The following is a 19,782-nucleotide window of genomic DNA, read 5'->3' as shown; positions in this document are numbered from 1 at the left end:
CGACTATAGGAAAAATAGTCAAAACTTCATCATCACCATGTGTCCTCGAGGATCGAGATCGGTCATGACATGTATTGTGGGGACGGCAGATACGACTCGTAATGCACTTTTCTTCAGCGAACAAGCATTGGCGTCATCCTATCCCATGTCAGCTCAGACTAGGAGGGGCACTATTGAACCTGGCCTGATGCTTTTATGCTGGGTATCATGGACAGACTATTCCTATTATGGTCTCAAACTTCACTTGTCACCAACAGCTTTGAACCACACTTGGCCTATCTACCTGATCTTCTCGGTTACTTTGCTCCTCGACCTGCAAGCGATGCTGCCTGAGCCATCTTGGCATTCCTTGCTGCATCTCGTGCCTGGTCCCATGCTCTTCCAGAGTTTCCCTGCCGTGCATCGCGCGCAGCTCTCTTCTCATCCTTGAGAGTCCGAGCCTTCTCGCGCGGATCAATGACAACAAGTTCTTCTTCTGCCTTCTTACGGTTGCTAAGGTCCTTGCCTAATTTGTCTGCTGCGAAGCTGAGGGAGTGAGACATCCATCCTTCATCATCGCTCTCATCTTTTTCCTGCTTATCCCAGGATGTACAGCTTTGACAGTTTGCGATGAAGTGTAAATCACATAACTCAGCTTCGTCATCTGGAGCATGTGTACTTCCCTCTTCACGCACAACCCCGGTTGTTGTATGTTCGTTACCCTTTTCCGGAGGTGCCCTCTCCAATCTCGATTGGAAGGCCTTCAGCATGCCGAGTGTTTTTGCGTCCTCACTCGCCGAGGTGTTGGTAGCCCCGGGCCTTCGTTTCCGGCCCCTGATTGATGTTTCAGGGATCATGGCTTCGAGTGCAGACTTCTTCTTCTCCTTCACAGGCTCCTCCGCATGAATGGTCCGTCGCATCGATGCTTTCAGAGCGGCCATCTCCTCGTTGGCTCGCTCTAGAGCGGTCTTTTTGGGAGCCTCCGGTTCAGGTGATTGGTCCTTCACCTCCCTGATCGTAAGCGAACCAGGACTCCGCCGCGTTTCATTGGATGGCTGATCAAGCGTGGGTTTCCTCGGCACTTTGTCATTTATCTCATCTGCGACTGATGGGAGCTTCTCCGTAACTGTTGGCTTCTTGGCTTTTGGCTTTGCTGGCTTCCTGGTGATTTCGTCTTCCTCCTCATCTTCCATGACAATTCTCGTATCAAATTTCTTTTTCTTGAGCACTGGCATGTCGTCATCACCTTCCTCGTCGCCGAAACTGAGCAGCTGTTTCCCGCCTTTCCGTTTCTTCTTCTTATCCTTGCTTGTTGCTGCTGCTGTTTTATTAGATGGCGCTTGGGTAGCCACTCGAGATCTCTTCTTCATGTCATCGAAGGGGTTGACCAGTATCTCTACTCGTTCGATTTTCACAGGGTAGGTCGGTCGTTCCGTTGCTTCATCCACTTCCCCGTCGCCCATTTTAGCCAAGTTGTAGATCGTGTCGCCAGCAATTCGTCCAAATAGAGTGTTCTTTCCATTGAGCTCCTCGGCCCGGTCGAGCGTGAAGAAGAACTGGCTACCATTGGTATCTGGACGCGATTCGTTCGCAGAACCCAGCAGACCTCGCCTGTTGAATTTGAGTCGAGAGTGAAATTCGTCCTTGAAATTGATTCCTGTTGGTCCTGCATTCTTCCCCTGGCGCTGGTCCATCGGCCATGGATCTAGGTCGCCGCTGAATGCGCCTCCGTCGTAAATGGACTCCCCTCCATTGCCTGTGCCTGTAGGATCTCCACCTTGCAATATGAAACCTGGAACTAATCGATGGAATATTGTGTTATCGTAATAGCCGTCGAGCGCTAGTTGTAAGAAGTTGCGGCATGTCAACGGCGTTTGCTTCGCGAATAACTCGACGGAGAGTTCGCCCCGGGTGGTGTGAATAATAACTGAGGCAGTGGGCTGCGGTTCAAGATTATAGATCGCCGACATTGCGACGCCTTGAATCTTAGTACTGAGATTGTGTGTTTACTTGTTGAGGTTGTAGAATTCAAGTCGCGTGTGACGAAGACTGGAAGAGCTAAGAAGAAGCTTGGCTTGGCCCGCATGCAAGATCCACACGGAGTCTTATCGATAACACCATCATATAAAATCTTTTGTAGATGGAAGGAAAAGGCGGAATATAGCAGTTATGAGAGACGCGAAACCATTTTTTGTTTAGTAACTGCAATAACATCCCTTTCATTGTGCCAAGTTTAGGTTTCTCATCCTAAGGCTTAGATAAGATTAATAATAATATATACGTCCAGAATCTGGCGGTTTCTTCTGCTCAACCTTGAAAGCGTCAGCATGCTCTGTCGTCAATACCAATGTTGCACAAATAAATGATACTGTCACCAACACACTGCGGTCGCAACTCCACCATAATACAAAAACGTTATTCCTGCAGGAAGTCAAAGAACTGTATCAATGATATTCTTAATTAGCCCAGGTACAAATGTGGATACTAGATGCTTATGTACTGGCTAGCAAAAGTGTTGTTTAACAAGCGGGTCCTCACGATCTTACGGTGAGATGGCCGAGTTGGTTATGGCGCCAGGTTAAGGTTAACCTTAACACCAATTTCCTGGTGGAGCAATCCTCCTGGGTTCGAGTCCCAGTCTCATCAAGATTTCCTTTTTGTGCTCTCTTTATAGGAATAATTACTTGTCAGCTTTTGCTCTTGCCCGGGTCGCACAAAACTCCCTAACTTCTTTATCCGTAGTCCTGTAGAACCCGAAGTTGCCTGTTAAACTATTAGTTATGCCTTGTCTTGTGCTCCGTATGCCAATAGAATTTGTTTGAAACGTCTACAATAAACACAGTTCACATGAAATTTCTAACATAGGGAAATTATTATAAGTAACACGCATTTATAGCTTTGTTCAGAGCAGCTTCAGCTATGATCTTGTTATCACCTGTCGTCCACGCAAACACTGGGGGCTTGCGTTCAGATGAACACTCTTTATTCACAATTGTTCATGTAGCCCAAGATTTAACCGTTTTTAGCAGATCCCCGCATGTTAATATAAAGTGTCTCGAGCTCCGCATTATTCTTCCTTCATTACACGCGGCTTCAAAATTTCCGGTAAGGTCTCAGTTTCGATCTAGTTCATGTCGTCAGGCTGGTCGAGACGATAAAGAAGGTCACAAGAGACGCAACGCATCACAGCGACATTGGTGTCCTTCAAGAACTCTGGACGGATCGGTGAACGACAGGTTCTTTGCGGGCATGTTGTTCCCCAAGTCCAAGCGGGCCTCCGCCCCTGGCTTCAAGATTTGCTTCAATGACAATAGTGGCGCAGGGCACCGTATATTCCACCTCGATATCAAGGATGTGAGAAAATGGCGAGACGCGTTCAAGCCAAAGAGGCTTGATACAAAAGCAGACCGAAGGCGTCAAGATACTCGCGCATCAATGGGCCAATGGGCCATTGCCAATAGTTCCTTCGTTATTTGCAACCAAGAGGATACTCCGACCCCAGAACGCGAGCCAGTGTCCATGGACAGCGGATCACCATGTGAGTCCCTAATTTTTACAATGGAGAAATTGGATCTTCTCGGAGACACGAAATGCAACGGCACGGTTGATGTCGACAGGGTTGCAGAACGGGTCAAGACCGAAAGGATCCTCGAAGGTACGTTGACTCCGGATCCTGACCGAGACTATGAAGGCGAATTTACCCTCTTGTTCCTATCATTCGAAGAGGCTCAACGGGAACGACAACCAGATATTGTTGATGATGGTTCGAAAGGGTGGAAATTTCTGCATGGCATTATCACCGCAGGGCAGAGGGATGAGCCCAGTGAACTTCCTGCTTACCATCCCAGCCAACGAGCATTTCTCCTTGCTCGGAAATTCAGGGGGGCTTTCCTGGTTACCTGTTCTATACGAAACATTGATGCTTGCAGCCATGCGGAACTCCTGAAGCTCATTTGGCAGATGGAGATGACCGGATGGAATGACATGATCTGTCACCGAGAAGGACGAGGAGGTCCCTTACCGTATCGAAAGCAAGAAAAAAGCCGAAGAGTTGGATTGGGGACGTTTTGAAGATGATTATGAGCGCCCACCGACGCCAGCTAATGAGGTTAGGACAGGCAAGAAACTTAGGAGCTTTATCCTAGACAATAAGACGATTTCGGTAAGTTGAGCAGAACTCAATAGGCCTTCAGACTAGTTGTTCTTGACAACTTACTCTGGGGGGTAGAAGTTTTTTTCTCCTGAAAGGGTAGTTTAGAATTCCGGTGGACTCTGAGGGGTTCTGGTTGGTGAGTGTAGATTGAGAATATAATGAACGATGGTCTTCAAAATGGAGTTTGGTGTGGTATATGTTGCAATTTTCGTCTTCCCTCAGTGATGTGCCGTAATAGTAGTACAGTTTCGTTCGAGGCATGGGTTAATGTCATGGCATGGCAAGCATTACGAAGGACATTGTCGTCATCTCAACCAGCGATCGGGTTGGCGTGGATCGTCACATTTTCGATACGAACTGGCTCCTTAGGTCTGTTCTTTCGATCCACTTCGATAGCTTCCATCTTGGCCAATGTCGCCAAACCCTCGTCGCCAATGACGCGCCCAAATACAGTGTTGAGTCCGTCCAGATGCGGCGCCTTGTCGAACGTGATGAAGAACTGCGATCCGTTCGTTCCGGGTCCCTTGTTGGCCATCGACAGCACGCCTCGAGCGCCGTGTCGTAGCGCAGGCCGGATCTCGTCTTCAAACGCGCCTCCCCATATGCTGCGCCCGCCTTTGGGGTTCTCGGGGGGATTTGGTGTTGCGGGTGCGCCAGTCTGTGCCATAAACTTGGGGATGAGGCGGTGGAATGGAGATTTATCGTAGTAGCCGGAGCCACAGAGGGCAAGGAAATTCTAGTAGGCGTGAGCGAAAGACTGGGTTTAAACAGGTACTGGATTATACAAACCTCCGCAGTTTTGGGAACACTTTCGCAGTATATCTCAACCTTTATGTCGCCGTGCGACGTGTGCAGTGTGACTGACATAGTCGTTGTCTTCAATGATGGTTTCAGCGATGAAGGAGATGCTATCTTTAGTTTGGAAGAAGAATACCTAATGATGCTGCGTGGTTGGGAGTGTTGATAATGCAGCATTGAGAAGATGATTGGGTGAGGAAGTTGATGATTTATACTTGATGACTAATACAATCCACGACTGGGATAGTACTGGGTAGGATTTCTTAATCTCTAGGTAGGTAGGTAGCAAATACTACTTCTACCTTTGGACTCATGATTCTGATTCCTAGCGACTCATGGATTCACTAGTGAGTATTCTATAGATGAAATGGTTTGGTGCGCGTTAACGAGGTGTTGAATGTGCCGAAATATGCCTCGTGTATTTGTCAAAGCCAAGCCAGCCGCTCTTTCCCTTCCGTCTATTATGTATGCTTTACATGGCGATTCGTTCTATCATAAAAATGTCTTTGCTTCGTGGAGATACAGAAAATAGATTGATAATACCTGCGACTCTCACCTAAATATACTTTGCACGGCTGCTCTCAGCTCTCACAAATACTGTTATCGATGGCTGCTATCGACACTCAGAGCCCTCTCAGTAACTGCTTCTATAAAGCTCTGTCGCGCTTACCCAAGTTAGTAACAGTTCATCCAACATAGGTAATTCCAAATTAGAATGATGCGACCCCTTCTCTTATGCCCCTTCCTCCTTGGCCCATCTCAACAAGATCACCACACTTTGGGCGCAGACTGGAGAATCATCATCATTCTTTTCAATAGACCCCCGACTATCGGACAGCTTTTAACGCCGTCTGCGCACGTCCAACTACTCTTCTTTTCTCGAGTCTGTTGTCTCAATACCTACGCTTCGCTGTCAGTTATGGAGAGGCTACCCCAGGAGTGTCGAGACATTGTTGCATCCTTTCTGGCTGGGCACGACGTGAAAAACCTGGTTCTCGTGTCGAAAAGGTACTGCGACTTCTTTGTCGCGAGGAACTTGAGACGGCTTTGGTTTCAAGGTCTCCCTAGATTTCTCTCCCACCTATTCACGTCCTTGCAATGAGGCAGTTCAGCCTTATCAGGCGAGTTACAATACATCTTGAGCATATGGAATGATCCTAATATTATCACAGGAAAACACTAGTAGTCCTGCAGAAGCATGGGCGCGTCGGAACTCAGCTATCATTGTACGAGAAACTTGGACCGTTATTTGTCAATGGCATCTCGCAAATGACCGAACTGCAAGAGTTGGGTTTGTCTCTCAAAGGCTGGCCCCAGGAACAAGAAGAGAATCTCTGTCAACTTTTAATGCGGACTCGGAAATGGGATAAGCTCAAATGTCTCAAAATCTCGGCTTCGCCAGAGATATTATGCGCTGTTCTCAGCCGCTGTGTTCCAGAGACCCTCGAAGCCGTTGGTATTGATGGGGACTACTTAACACGGATGTACGATGAGCTAGTGCGTCTTTGCTATTCTGCTGGAAGCCAACACTCTTTGAAGGAGCTCCATATTTCTCCCAACGAATAGGGTCCATTGTTAGATGAGCTGATCATTCTGAGAGTCAAAGACCATTTCAAAGCTCTTAAATGCCTTAGTATCCAAGGACGTTCGCATATGCTTTGGGATCCTTGCTGGACGACTGCAGTCTTTGTGAGTCAACTACTTCAGAAACTTGCCGTTTCGAAAGACAAGCTGTCCTATGTGTTGAAGAAGCTCACATCTACTTAGTCAGACTCGTTGAACACAGTCTGTGATCTTCTTAACCAAACATCGATTCAAGAGCTCTGGCTTAGCATGCCATACATACACTTCGATCGAGCTTCTGTCCTTGAGTATTTGAACGGGCCAGTTTCAGATCCCGTCGAGTTTGAAGATGCAACCGAATCTGAGCTTGAGCGAGCGTATCGCAAATTGATTGTGGATATTGCTTCAGCATGCCATCACATTCGCAAGCTAGTTATCGTTCAAGGGTCTGAAACTCGATTTGATCTTGTTGGAATCAGCCCTCCTCACAAGTATATGGGATTTACTCTTGTTGGCATCAGCTCTCCTGGCAAGGTCATGGAAGTCAAGTTGTGTTAGAAGGGGAAAACAAGCCATTGCCATCCTTCTGTTCTCTGATGCAATTGAGAATTATTAACTGTTGCATTAGAATACGTAGAAAAATGGTACTTGAGAAATCATAAGGGCAAGACAGATACCACTAGAGAGTTCCTGTTAAAACTCCAGAGATTGTGAGCCACTCTCTTCGTTCATTGTTTACCTTATCTCTTCGTCATAAAGCTTGTAGAATAGGCAACTCATCGAACCAAGTTATGACCAGTATGTGCTTGTTTGTTCAGTGTCTCGAGGCTTTTATAAGTCTTTGTGGCGCCATTCCTGAGAAGTTATTCATCAAAATCTAGAGACAAAAGTCCTCAACGACGAAGCAAATACATCTTAGGAGTATGCTGGAACTGAACAGGTATTTAACAAGAAATCCTGAGAATTTTGGCCATGGAGCACAAAGGCCAAAGGGTCCAGAAGGAAGGGGAGTATTTGAATCTTCTCTCAAACTTGAAGCGGGTCAGACTGGGAACATCTCAATGCGGAGGGGTTTTTAAAAGCCCGCGGGGATTTACGTTGAATGGACATTATGGCGAAGGGACAAGTTACCTACTGACTGCCAGAACTGAATTGGAGATCTTGCTCGGCCTTTTCATACTTGTTCAAACTTCTCGATATCTGGAGAAATTTATATGGAATACGGAGTTACCTTATATCAAGAAGTGCTGGAGTATTGGTACATAGAGAACAGACCAATTTGAGATATTCGCCCTGGCTTGGAAACAAAGGCTCACGTTCAAATGATGCAAATGTATTGGAATTTATAGCTTTTTAGCTTGTTTAACCTCTCCGTCGAAGTATGCATAAAGAGATCTTGAACTCAATGTATGGATGTTCATACCCATAACATCACGCTCACATCCTCGCCCTTCCCGAAGGCTCGTCCAATCTTGGCGGCTTCTCCGGCATTAGCTTCCACTAAAACCCCCGTAATGCCCGCAGCCGTGGTAAGAAATCTTGAGACCTGGCACTACATGACAGAAATACTGGGGTAGACCTAGGCTTTGTAAAATAGACCCTTGGTTGATTTATTCTGGCTAGCCAATTGATGATCGAACTTTTTGGCTCCCGGAGGTGACCCTGGCTATCCATCCCCTGGGGAATAACACAACTAACAGTTACAGACCCACTGGAGACCTGCGCGAAATAAAAAAGTCCTTGCTGTGGTTGGTCCCGTCCGGACCGATCGGCCTCTCCTGTTGCTGGTTGCTTCGCATTGGCATTCAAATCTCCCGTGTCCCAGCTTTTCTAATCGTCTTCTCTTTCTTCCCTTCCTCTTCTCTTCAACCTCTACCTCTTTCTTTTCCATTGTCGCCCTTGTTCTCCGTCGGCGGCTATAGTGTGTGATTAGGCAGAGTCTCACCGGGAAAGGAACGTCGTGTCAAGGACAAGCATCGCATCGCATCGCCGAAGGAACAATAACAAAACAACAACAATGCACGCATCAAAGATCATCGCCTCAATTGGCCTTGCGGCTTCTGCCCATGCCACAGTCATCCGTTATGAGCGCGATCTCGAAGCCAATGCCCCTGCTGCTGCTCTCGAGAAGCGAGCCGAACCGACTGCCGCTTGGGTTACTGTCGATGATGAGATGCAGCCTGCGACGACATACACTCCCTCGTATACCACCGTTGATGGCACCACTTCTCTGATCGATGCTCCTCCTCACGATCTTACCGCCAGTGTCTACACCTACACCAGCTGGGGCAAGATTCACACCAGTACTGGCGAGCCTCCCAACCCCCAGGCCACCGGCAAGCATGGCGAGGGTGTCTTTGCGCGATGCTACAATAAGGATGGCGATAATGCTCCTTTCTGCTCGCCTTACGCCAACAGCACCCTTGATGTTAAGAACACATACTTCGGTGAGCAACAAAGTCGTTCGTTGATGCGTCAATTATAATAACTAACAGACTTTTAGTTACCTGGGATCCCGATTACTTCAACAAGACCAAGTCCTCTGATAACTCTACTCTCTTGGTCACTGCCCGCCTCGACCTCTACAACCGCACTAGTGAAAAATGGGTGAAGTACAAGGAATTCACCGATTCCGCTGTCCCCGCCGCTTGGGGCTATTGGCCTTTCGATGTCAAGCAGGACTACATGAAGTACTCGCCCTACAACATCTCCATCACCCTCTACAGCAACAGCAACAACTCCCTCGAGAAGACCAAGTCTTCATCTCTTTACCTCAACCTCAATGATCAGAACTTTCCTGAGAAGTCCCACGAGAAGTTGCCCGAGGGCCAGACCCTGACCATCGCTCTGCCTGTCGTCTTCGGCTCTCTCTTCCTCCTCCTCGTCGGTGGCTTCCTCTGGAACCGCAAGACCCGCCGTATCGGACTCGGCAATATCTCGAGCCGTTCTCGTCACGGTTACACTGGTCGTGCCAAGCGCCGTATCTTTGGTGCCAGAGATAATGGTATCCAGCTCGATACTTCGGTTCCTCCTCCTGGTGAATACCGTGACGCTCCTCAGCGTGCTCGTGCCGACAGCGACGGTCTCGGCAGCTTGGCTGGTAGCCCTGTCGATCCTACATTCCCTCAGCAGGGCACCACAGGTGGGCGCAATGCTTTCCGCGACGAAGTGCGAAGACAGGAGGAAGAGAGACGTATGTAAAAAGAGGTGGTATTTTTGTAATCTTGGATGTCATCATTACTGGTTCTGTTCGAATATTCACAAATGACTTGTTATAATGTGCATCTAGATGATTGGAGGTTTAGTGTAACGTTTTCACACGACGCATAACGAAAATCAATACGAAAAAAGACCTTTCTAGACCGAAAATAGAGTGGCCTCTTGGGTCCATGTAACAAAAGTACTCTGTACAGGAGAGCATCGCCAAAAACAACCAAGTTCCTAATCCGTAAAATCAAAGCCATCTGCCAAAAAGTGTCATACGCCGGGCGTCATGGGTATTGAAGCCATCCCTAGCAAAATCCCACCCCTAGCAGATTGCAATAGTCGATGACCAAGATATCGACAAGCAAGCCGTAGCAACTCCATAAAGGCATGTAATGTAAATGAGCAGTATAATTCCCCATGCGCCGTTCTAGACCTTAGCCCGCTTAGTGTTCCCAACACTTTGCCCGTCGTCCTCGAAACGTCTCTTTGTCTTTTCGGGTGCTGGCGTCGCAGGAGGTGATTCCTGCTCTGCCGCCGCCAAATCAAAACCAGCACAAAGGTCGAGCTGTGTCTCTCCCTCTTGCAATGGCCTCAGCAAGTCAGCTGGGATGGCCGTGGCCAGCTGACACCTCGCCTCACAAGGTTGATATGTGCTCGTTGTCCACGCATCGTCAGCGTAGTTCTTGGCCTCAGCGATGGTATATCCAGTGCTGAAGCCCTCGTGGTATGCATCTGGGAGAATTACTATTGTCTCGCCAGGGCGCTGATCAATAATGCGGTAAGGTATACCAAGTTTTTCCAGTTTCTGGGGAAAGAAAAACTCGGCTCGATGCCGCATGAACTGAGAGCACTTGTCCTTGCGGCCAAGCGCCTCTTCTGCGACATCAACCGCAGTTGATGGCACAACGATCCAAATCTTCCGTCCTTTGTATAGATGGTTCAGAGATACCAACCGGAAGTCTTCTGCGTGTATTTGAAAACTTGCCCCGAAATGGGGTCCTGATTCATACACATATGGAGTATGGATTCCAGGAATTATGGCTTTTGTGTTATCCAGTTTATCACCTTTGAGGGGATAAATCGGACTTCTTTCAGGAACTCCGGCTTCAAGGCGTTGTTCGGGAGTCCATGCAGGCACATCAACTCGATAACGTACATTGCGAATCTGCTTGTGGTCGTTCTTGCGATAAAGTTTTCTGAGCTGATCGATGGCTTTGATCGCCGTGACATTGCATTTCGCGCCTGTAACGGACGAGTTGAAACTGCCGACGGACGGAACCGTGTCAACACGCCAGAAACTGTTCCTTTTAATTTGAGTCGGGCGATAAGCATTCGCCGGTACTTTTTGGGAGTCCTTTGCTGGGAGGTCTTCTATGAGTTCCTCAGGAAGGACGATTTTAAAACAACCGTGGCCTTCAGCCTTGAGGCTTCTGGCAAATGCGAGATTCGCCGGAAAGTCGTTCCATTGCTCGACGGTTGGCTTGAGTCGGAGAACTTGATGACCCTCGGGGCCATCCCAATCAAAATCTATTGATTCGGGTTCTGCGACAGGCTCATCCAATTCGGATGGTAGATCACTGAGAATTGAGCTTGCGTCGTCTCCGTCAAGGTCCGGGGAGAGTGTTGGGACTTGTCCAAGCGGAGATGGCCCATTCGGAACGATATCTTGGTCTGTGATTAATTGAGAGGGCTGAGGATACTGTGGTTCGATGACGTTTTGCTGTGTTTTGGCGGGGATTGGACGCTGCTCGTCTAGGGATTCGGTAGTGGGAAGTGGCCCAGGCGCAGGCGCAGGTTCAGGTTCAGGTTCAAGGTGCGAAGAGTGTTGAAAATGAAGAACAGGTTCCGCAAACTCATGCGGGGGATGTTGAATCTCCATTGAAGCCGGGAGGAGCCCGCCTCGCCAATGCGACAGGCAAGCGATGAGGTTCTGGTGTTGATTGAGGTCTAGCAGTGGAGAACAAAAGTGAGGGTGAGCGTGAGTGAGGGCGAGAAAGGCGGCGAGTGAGAGTTAAGCACAATCGCCACTTATTTCAGGACAGAGGCCAGAGTTTTTGTATGCGCCGTGAGGCTCCGAACTCTCATTCTTGACAGCGAACAACCAGGACAAAGGCACAAAGAAACAAAGGTAGAGCAGGGACTTTGTTGCGCGATGAACGTATGAACAGAAGAGAAAATGGAGGCTACCTAGGGTAGTAGTAGGTGTCAGGTAGTGAGTGAGTGAGTGAGTGAGCAGAAAAGAATCCCCCATGAGAAGCGGAATGTCGACCCAAATAGTACTAGGCTAAACGAGTGCAGGGGGGCACCTGGGCTCCCGTCAGTGGCAGAAAGTGTGAGGTACTTCAACAAGGAAGCAGGTCGCCACCGAAATGCATGTCTCCTTACCAGACGGAACTGTAGGGCACTGCGCTGCACTACACTGCGCTTTAGAAGTGAGCGGGTCACGCGGGGAGTTCAGAGATTGGTCAAAAGAGAAGCAAATATTTCCATGATTCTAGCGGGAAACCCGCCTGCAAGGTCCCTGATTAGCGCGGGGCACTGAAGACCAAGCAGCAAGTTACATCCAGCGGGGGAAAAAAAATGCTGTAACTGGATGCGAATGCTATAAACAATTGTTGTTTGTGAGCGGAACCTTGCTCTTGCAGCTGAGCACAAAGAAACTGATTCTTGCTATCGAAGAGAGAGAGATCTCTTCTTTCATTCTTTGATTTTACTTGTTCAGAATCAAAATTTTCTTCTACCAGCGGGAATGGTAAACGCCGTGACGGCGGCTTTGTTAGGCGGACAAAAATAATCGAGTCTGCTTTAGGCTTTGTTGAAAACGGGTGGAGCAATTGAGCCCAGACCATAAGAGGGCAAGTGCATGATCGTCCCGCTGAAGCACTTTGTTGGTGACGTTGAAAATGAAAAGGCGACAGGGGTCGGTCTTTATCAATCTAAGTAGGTCTTCAACGACCTGGACATTGAAATCCGCTGCATAATATGCGAGAGTCCCGGTTGTCTCAGAGACTACAGTACAGCTCCGTCAGTGGAGACAACCAAAGAGGAAAAAATCATTAGGCCAACATATACCCATGCAAAAAGCCGACGGCTTCCTATCTTTAAGTTTGTCAGTATGCACTGCAGCTTCGGAATCATACCTAAATCATAGAGCGAATAGAGATTCTTTTGCTGCTTCTCAGGTTTCACTGCTGAACAGGGCCAGATTTCATTTGGGGCTCGGTTGAAGTGGCTCTATTGTCATGTTCTGTTCTACCTTGATACCCTTGTTCCTACGCGCCTCGCCCATCAACCTGACAAATATCCCCCTCAACATTGATATGGACCACCGCCGGGTATAGCTCATCCCTCGTTCGTATCATCATGCCAACAAATATTTAACTGTATCGGCCTCTTCTGCGACGATTTTGTCAACACCACTTGGGCTTTGATTGGACACAACAAGTTCCAGTTCGTATCCCCGCAGAGGACTGCCTGTCTATTTGATGGCTGAACTTCGAGAGCCCGTAGTACATGATCTAGCCAGGCATAGTCTTCCATAGTTTTATCATGACACTCTCTAATTGACATCCAGAGCTTCTAGTGTGATGGAGAAATTCCCATGTCATCGAGCCAGTCAACTGTATGCTTCCAATGTGTTGATTGGTGTTGAAGGTTTTCTTTGATGTGACTCTTGATCTGAAATAGCCGCCCTGAAGATACTCGAGGGATTGGTTTTAGGGAACACCGTCTTCACCCAGCCTCAAATGGCGAGTAAGTAGGATGCTTATGTATCCCGCCTTGATCATGTCGTTGAGTTCAGTTTCTAATCGACATAGAGCTTCTGCGCGAAGCAACGAGTGGCTGGCGTTCGTAGCTGGCATGGCCAATCACCCAGGTGGCGAGCAGATATGCCCTGGTGCAAAAGGAGGTGGCGATGAAGAGGAGAGAATTATGAAATGGGCGAGGATTTAGGCCGAGTCGCTTGTAGGCCTAGAGGCAGCGATTCCCGCACCAATACCTAAGTAGGTATGCAGCGAGCTCGACAGTAATTACTAATTCATGCGACTATGAGACGACCTCAAATATACAGCAGCTTACCCGCCAATTGGCACGTAAGTCAAATAGTATACACCTACGTACCGTTAACCGGACTTCGTGCTATGGCTGTTCAAGTCTCCTGCTTCATGCAGTGCATCATCCTTGAACTGCAATTGGCTGCTTGTAGTTCTCGGACACCATGGTATCAAACTCGTTCTGTCCTGTCATCGCCATATCTGCCATCGCAGAGACGACCATCAGATTCGGGATAACCTCCTACGCCATATGTAGCTTTATGCTTCTTCATCTCACAGAGATCACCATATCACAAAACAAGTCGCGCTGACATCCACCGAATAAACGGTCTTGTCTAGATATATGCAGATAACAATCATGATCCACCATGATCAAGTAAGGGTAGGTATAACTAACACAACCCATATTTTTATCCAGAGATATCCATCCATAAAACGACGTCCGTCAGCCCAACAACGCCAGCATGTCGTGTATCCTCTATCGTGTTTGTTAATGCTCATCGTACCCCATCCTCACTGATATTTTTGCTCCATATGCTCTGTAAAAGAGATTCACACATAAAACCCAAAAAGAGTCGCTTCCATGTTCTACATTCCAATGATCTTGCGGGCTCGCCATCCCGCAAACCAGCCTTGTCTCTTTCCAAAACGCCAAAAGTCATGACACCAAATGCTACATGGAGCCAAATAGAGAATAGTATGTTGTAATAGGTTGGTCAAGTAATTATGTCGAAAGTGAGGGTATATCTAACCATCCAGGTCGAGTGACTTCGTTATGTTCGTAAACCGTGGAGAAGCTGCATAGTTCTCCTGACAGAGCATCGGGTGTACAAGTGAGCGCAGCAACTATGCAGCGTTAGGCATGAGCTGGCTCAACGGAACCTATGCAGTATCAAGCAGACACCGAGAGATTCTTGTATTTGCCGACCAACTCTTCGATCTTGGGCAATAGCTCAGGAATTCGAAATGGCTTGGAGATGACATCGTCCTAAAATAAATTATTAGTGAACGAATTAATAAACTCGGGCACGACCAACTCACAATTCCTGCGGCCTTGGCGCTCTCGATTTGCTCCGGTCGTGCATATGCAGTAACTGCAATGATTGGGATATGTTGCACAATGGTTCCCTCTCGTTCCAGCTCTCGAATCTTTCGAGCACAGGTCATTCCATCCATGACAGGCATCTCCAAATCCATCAGGATGACAGAGATGTCAACACCTTCAGCCTCTTTTCCAGCCCAGAATCTTGAACGCTCAAGAGTCTGCAGAGCTTCCTTGCCGTGGTTTGCCACAAACGTGTTGTTGCCACAATTTCGCAGCTGTCGTTGAAGAACCTTTTGATTGACAATGTTGTCCTCCACAATCAAAACATCAAACAGTTGGGTTGTGTCTTCGCTTGTCGTCGTCGTTCGAGATGGTTGACGATTGAGTTCAGGTTTCTGCGGAATGGCTGGGGCATGAGACTTTCGAGCGATCTTGAACGGCGTGATCTGTTCGTAATCCTGAGGAGGAGTCAAAGAGCGTCGGCACTTGACATAAAAGCTGAAGCTGCTACCAATGCCACGGCGGGACGTAACACCAATCTGTCCACCCTGCATTTCTGTCAAGATACGGGAAATAAAGAGACCCAATCCAGAGCCGCCGTACTGAACGTGTGTTCGTGGAGTCGCCTGTTGAAATCGCTGGAAGAGAAGCTTCATCTCCTCCTCGATTAAGCCGGGACCAGTATCCTCAACTGTGCAGTGGATGTTAATCTCCTCACCATGACCCCACTCGTCAGCGTTGTTGATATCCATGACCGCAGTGCGTTGATGGTCGACTCTATCAAAGTATGAGATACCCTTCCGAGTGATTTCAGACACGTGCCTTGAAGCGCTGAGGCTGACAGTAATGGCTCGTTTCTCACGACCCTGGGTGAACTTGATAGCATTTGTCATCAAATTTATCAAGACTTGTCGTAGTCTTGAAGGATCAAGCTTCACCCATTTAATGCCATACTGCTCGAAGCTCTGATCCACGTTGAAGTCAAACTCGATATCGTGGGCAACCAGTTCTGATTCGAACATCTTTAGGGCACGCTGCACAACCCTAACAGGCTGTTCATCGATGGGTGTAACGGCTAAGAGGTTCGAGTCCAGCTTGGACAACGTCAGAATATCATCCACAATACGCTTTTGATGACTGGCACAGAGATTGATTGTGTTTGCAGCATCCAGGCATCCGTCCAGTAGGCTCTCAACTTCTGCTTTGACAGAATGCGAATCGAAGACGGTGATGTTATTTGCGATCTGATCAGCACATTGTAGAATAGCTGATAGAGGATTCCGCATTTCGTGGCTGGTGATATCAATAAAGTTCTCTTGTTGTCGTTTCATCTCGACCGCCTCTTCACGTCGCTCATTCTGCACTTTCTCGGCCCATTTCTGAGAAGAGATGTCGGTGATACAGCCAAATATCAACTTGAGATTGCCTTCTTGGTTCCGTTCGGGATATGCGCTCATCAGAACCCAGGTATCGATTGTGTTTCCATCACTCTGTTGAGAACACTTGAACCGGAATTCCACCGAAATGGTGACTTTCTCTCTGAGGAGTTTATCCCACGCATCTTCCAATGCTGGCCTGTCCTCGTCTCTGACACTATCCATCCAAGTATCAACGGAATCTTCGGACCGGGAATGTCTCGAGATCTGCCACCACATATCGTTGCAATAGTTGATCTTGCCCGCGAAGTTGGCGATGAACATGCCAACAGGAGCGAACTCAGCCATTCGGGTAAATCTATACTCGCTTTCCACGGCTTCTTGTGTACGGAGGTAAAGCTGCATCGAGAGTTCTTGACGGTCCAGTGCAGCGAGGCGCGCAGCCCTTTGACCACGCTTGATCTCCTCCTCGAACAAGACCACTGAAGCCATCGAGGTGGCGAGCTGTCGGGACAACAGATGGATGAACAACTTGTAATCGTCATCATAGGGTCGGCGAGGGTTGACACCCATCACGATGAAACCAATCACGGATTCTCCTGTGGTGGTCGGGATAACGGGGAAAACAACGAGGGTCTTTGAGGGATCGCCAAAGCCCCTCCAGTGCAGACCGTCAATAAGATGTGTAGGAAGGTTACCATTCTCTTCAGAGAGGACAATTGGCACACCGCCTGCAGCCATTGATTGGCGCATGTAAGGGGCGAAACCATCCTCAGACTGCCGCATGTCAAGCTGTGGAACTGCGGCTTGATGATTCTCTGGTGCTCCGAGGCTGCCCTCAAGAACCAATTGGGGTGAGTGTATCAAGCTGCCGGAATGTAGTGATGAAACCTCGCTCTCGGTGTCCTCTCTGGCCGAGTAGATCAGGGCGAAGGGCACATCGTGTTCGTTGAACTCGAGTCCTTTCTGCACCTGGGGCCAGAAACCTGCGACGGTGGTAGCTGCAGCCGTCCTCTCGCCAATCTCGCGAAGCATCAGCATTCGCCTCTCGTTGACCCGTCGACGGGTATTCTCGAAAGCTGGGTTGTATAGTCCAACCACTTCGCCTTCACCACCCACCAAGGGAACAATAGACCACGAAAAGAAAGCTTCTTCCAAGAAGCCATGCCGATTAATGAAAAGCTGATTCTCGTGCTTCATTGTCGCCTGCCCAGATTCTAGTGCGCTCTTGAACACGGGCTTGATCTCATCCCAGATCTCAGGCCAGGCATCCATATAGCAAGAGCCCATCAACTTGGGATGTTTTTGGCCTGCAAGGTCGAGATAAGCTTCGTTGTAGATGATCACACACTGGGGCCCCCAGTACATGGCAGCGGGGTGAGGGCTTCCCATGATCAGGTTGGACATTGATCTGAGATCCGCAGGCCAATCTTCGATTGGTCCGAGAGGAGTAGCCGCCCAGTCTACAGAACGAGCAAACTTTATATGAGGAGGAAGGGCATCCGACACTGGTATCCTTGTCCAATCGAAAATTGACCTTGCGGGTTGCGATTGGAAGACTTGGTTTGTAAACTCGTCAGGGTGTAGTCTCGTGTCACCTCCTTCCATGATCGCATCAACATCTGCACGATCAAAATTAACATCGACAGGTTCAGCATCGCCGAAATAATCTGGCGCATCAACGAGCTCGGCGTCAGGAGTAACGGGCATCTGCGGCGAGTGTCCAGAACTTCTCGTTTCCGAAGCAGCTGTCTCGTCAATAAGTGGTAACGCAGTACTGGGGCGAGGAGTAGCAACACAAGTCTGGGCGCTAACAAAGCGAAATCTTCGACGTAATGTTGATAATGTCCAGGTAATACCAGCATACTTGTGAGTATCGGCGGACATACGAGCTTTAGATTGTGTCATAATCCATGATTTGAAGCGACCAAAATCTGTGTCTGCACTAGCATCTTCTTGGTCCACTGACAAGTATTGGAGTACTTCATGTGCTCCCCGTAAAGACGCGTTGTAGTAGAGGATGTGTAAGCCGGCACGGCTAGCATTAGCGGAATTGTCCAGGTCTATCAGAAAGGTAGGCCTCTCGTCCTGCTCTAGAAACTCAATAACACCAACGCCTTGTAGCATCTGCAGCCCCGGAGGCAGACTACGACTGTCTGGGGTCGTTGTATGAGCGGGAGCGTCCATCGAAGACCCCCAACTACCAGGAGTGCTCTCTGATCTTCCTGGGCTGATGGAGCTCACACTTGCGCGAGGCAACTTCAAGGTTGTGACGCCGCCAGCCGGGTCCTCTCGCATACGTGAAAGCATAGAAACAGCAGGATCGGTTGCAGGAAAGCTGGCCGGACGATGAACGTGCCTCGCTGGCGTGTGAGAGAAAAAGAGAGGCGAGAGGGGCCCTTGCTGTTTCCCCCTTGCTGAGGGATCAAGATTCGCAGCTTGGTTAGGAAGTTCGACCTTTCGAGGTGGTGATGCCCCAGTGCGGGCTTTCTTGATGGGTGATGGGTGCATGACAGGTTCACCTCTGGACGGGGCGGAGGGACGCTTCGCCGGAATGGGAGTCTGTGGAAGCCCTCGCGTGGACGCGCTAAGACCTCGTGGACTACCGGCGGCGGACAAACTTGACTGATGAATAGCGCCGGTAGTCGAAGCAGGCGAGAAGGAGATCGTAAAGTCAGAAAAGGGCGCGATTGAGGCCAAGTTTGGTATGCTAAGATCGTGCCTCCATGCTGGTGCCTCTGATATGCGGCGAGAGTCGTAGGCTTTCCTGCCAGTTATGGTGACCCTGTTGTAAGCTTCCCCGGTAGCTTTAGCAGCAGCAGCAGCAAGAACTGAAACGTCGGTATCAAGCTCAGCGTTAGTCGTGCTGGTGGGAGTGGTGTTGCTTGGAGTCGTAAATGTGGGTACTGAACCCGGAGCAGAGGTTGAGGTTGGTGGTGGTGGCGGCGGATGCTTTTTGTGACCCTCCTTCTCTTGATCGGTTGAGTCTGCGACAGGACAATTCGAAGAAGCAGAGGCAGAAGGAGACGAGGGAGAGTTGAAACTAGGAAGCCGCTGCATGAAGGCGCCTGGAGAAGAGGAGGGAATCGAAGCCCCGGAGGGACTGCGAGTCCTTGGCACCTAGTGGCCAGTGGCTTTGGGCCTTGCGCAGCGGCCAGCAAGAGATCGAGATTCAAGATGCGATGAGGGGCGTGTCTGCGAGGTCGGGTGTGCGTAGCGTATGAGTGAAAGTAAGGTAAGGTACCGTATGCGTGCGAAACCAGTGGTGGAAGTTCCCTATGAAGTGGGGAGACTCTGATGCAGTACCTTAACTATACGGGCCAGCAGCTGCAACAGTCAGTGGGAGGTGCAGTACCTGTTGCGCGGCGCAGTAAAAGCTCGGGCTACTAAGTACACCTTTGTTGAGGAATACAGCCGCTGCGATGTTAGGTTGAAGGGGAGGGGGGAAGAAATGGGATGGGGATCGAGATGGGATATGGGATCAGAGGGGATGAGTTGCAGGGGGATTTGCAGCTAAAAGTCGGCTGTACGGTGCTGTGTTATGGCCGTAGTCCGGGGGGTCCTTCAGTGGGTGGAGTGCAGTAGGTGCTAAAAGCTTGACTCGAT

General features: G+C 49.0%; 7 protein-coding genes; 3 read left to right on the top strand and 4 right to left on the bottom strand.

The window, feature by feature from the left end:
* Nucleotides 1–296: 296 nt before the first annotated feature.
* On the bottom strand, nt 297–1,949 carry FFUJ_00660 (related to peptidylprolyl isomerase (cyclophilin)-like protein; the record flags this gene model as incomplete). The annotated part of the gene is made up of 1 exon (XM_023572585.1): nt 297–1,949. One exon carries the CDS (start codon nt 1,947–1,949, stop codon nt 297–299), a length of 1,653 nt encoding a protein of 550 aa, XP_023424837.1.
* Nucleotides 1,950–3,228: 1,279 nt separating this feature from the next.
* Nucleotides 3,229–4,050, top strand: FFUJ_00661 (uncharacterized protein; the record flags this gene model as incomplete). The annotated part of the gene is made up of 1 exon (XM_023572574.1): nt 3,229–4,050. One exon carries the CDS (start codon nt 3,229–3,231, stop codon nt 4,048–4,050), a length of 822 nt encoding a protein of 273 aa, XP_023424836.1.
* Nucleotides 4,051–4,442: 392 nt separating this feature from the next.
* FFUJ_00662 (probable peptidylprolyl isomerase (cyclophilin)-like protein) lies at nt 4,443–4,999 on the bottom strand (the record flags this gene model as incomplete). XM_023572563.1 has 2 exons in its annotated part: nt 4,443–4,868; nt 4,922–4,999. The coding sequence occupies 2 exons, from the start codon at nt 4,997–4,999 to the stop codon at nt 4,443–4,445; spliced, it is 504 nt and encodes a 167-aa protein (XP_023424835.1).
* Nucleotides 5,000–5,645: 646 nt separating this feature from the next.
* Nucleotides 5,646–7,051, top strand: FFUJ_00663 (uncharacterized protein; the record flags this gene model as incomplete). XM_023572552.1 has 4 exons in its annotated part: nt 5,646–5,938; nt 6,103–6,427; nt 6,497–6,619; nt 6,698–7,051. The coding sequence occupies 4 exons, from the start codon at nt 5,646–5,648 to the stop codon at nt 7,049–7,051; spliced, it is 1,095 nt and encodes a 364-aa protein (XP_023424834.1).
* A 1,459-nt stretch (nt 7,052–8,510) lies between these two features.
* Nucleotides 8,511–9,694, top strand: FFUJ_00664 (uncharacterized protein; the record flags this gene model as incomplete). XM_023572541.1 has 2 exons in its annotated part: nt 8,511–8,940; nt 8,997–9,694. 2 exons carry the CDS (start codon nt 8,511–8,513, stop codon nt 9,692–9,694), a joined length of 1,128 nt encoding a protein of 375 aa, XP_023424833.1.
* A 433-nt stretch (nt 9,695–10,127) lies between these two features.
* FFUJ_00665 (related to transcription factor jumonji) lies at nt 10,128–11,579 on the bottom strand (the record flags this gene model as incomplete). The annotated part of the gene is made up of 1 exon (XM_023572530.1): nt 10,128–11,579. The coding sequence occupies one exon, from the start codon at nt 11,577–11,579 to the stop codon at nt 10,128–10,130; it is 1,452 nt and encodes a 483-aa protein (XP_023424832.1).
* Nucleotides 11,580–14,647: 3,068 nt separating this feature from the next.
* Nucleotides 14,648–19,236, bottom strand: FFUJ_00666 (related to sensory transduction histidine kinase; the record flags this gene model as incomplete). XM_023572518.1 has 2 exons in its annotated part: nt 14,648–14,743; nt 14,797–19,236. The coding sequence occupies 2 exons, from the start codon at nt 19,234–19,236 to the stop codon at nt 14,648–14,650; spliced, it is 4,536 nt and encodes a 1,511-aa protein (XP_023424831.1).
* Nucleotides 19,237–19,782: the final 546 nt, after the last annotated feature.

This window comes from Fusarium fujikuroi, chromosome FFUJ_chr01 (genome assembly GCF_900079805.1).
Source record: "Fusarium fujikuroi IMI 58289 draft genome, chromosome FFUJ_chr01".
Taxonomy (NCBI): domain Eukaryota; kingdom Fungi; phylum Ascomycota; class Sordariomycetes; order Hypocreales; family Nectriaceae; genus Fusarium; species Fusarium fujikuroi.
Note: the sequence above shows the minus strand (reverse complement) of the source record. Positions and strands in the feature narration are given on the sequence as shown.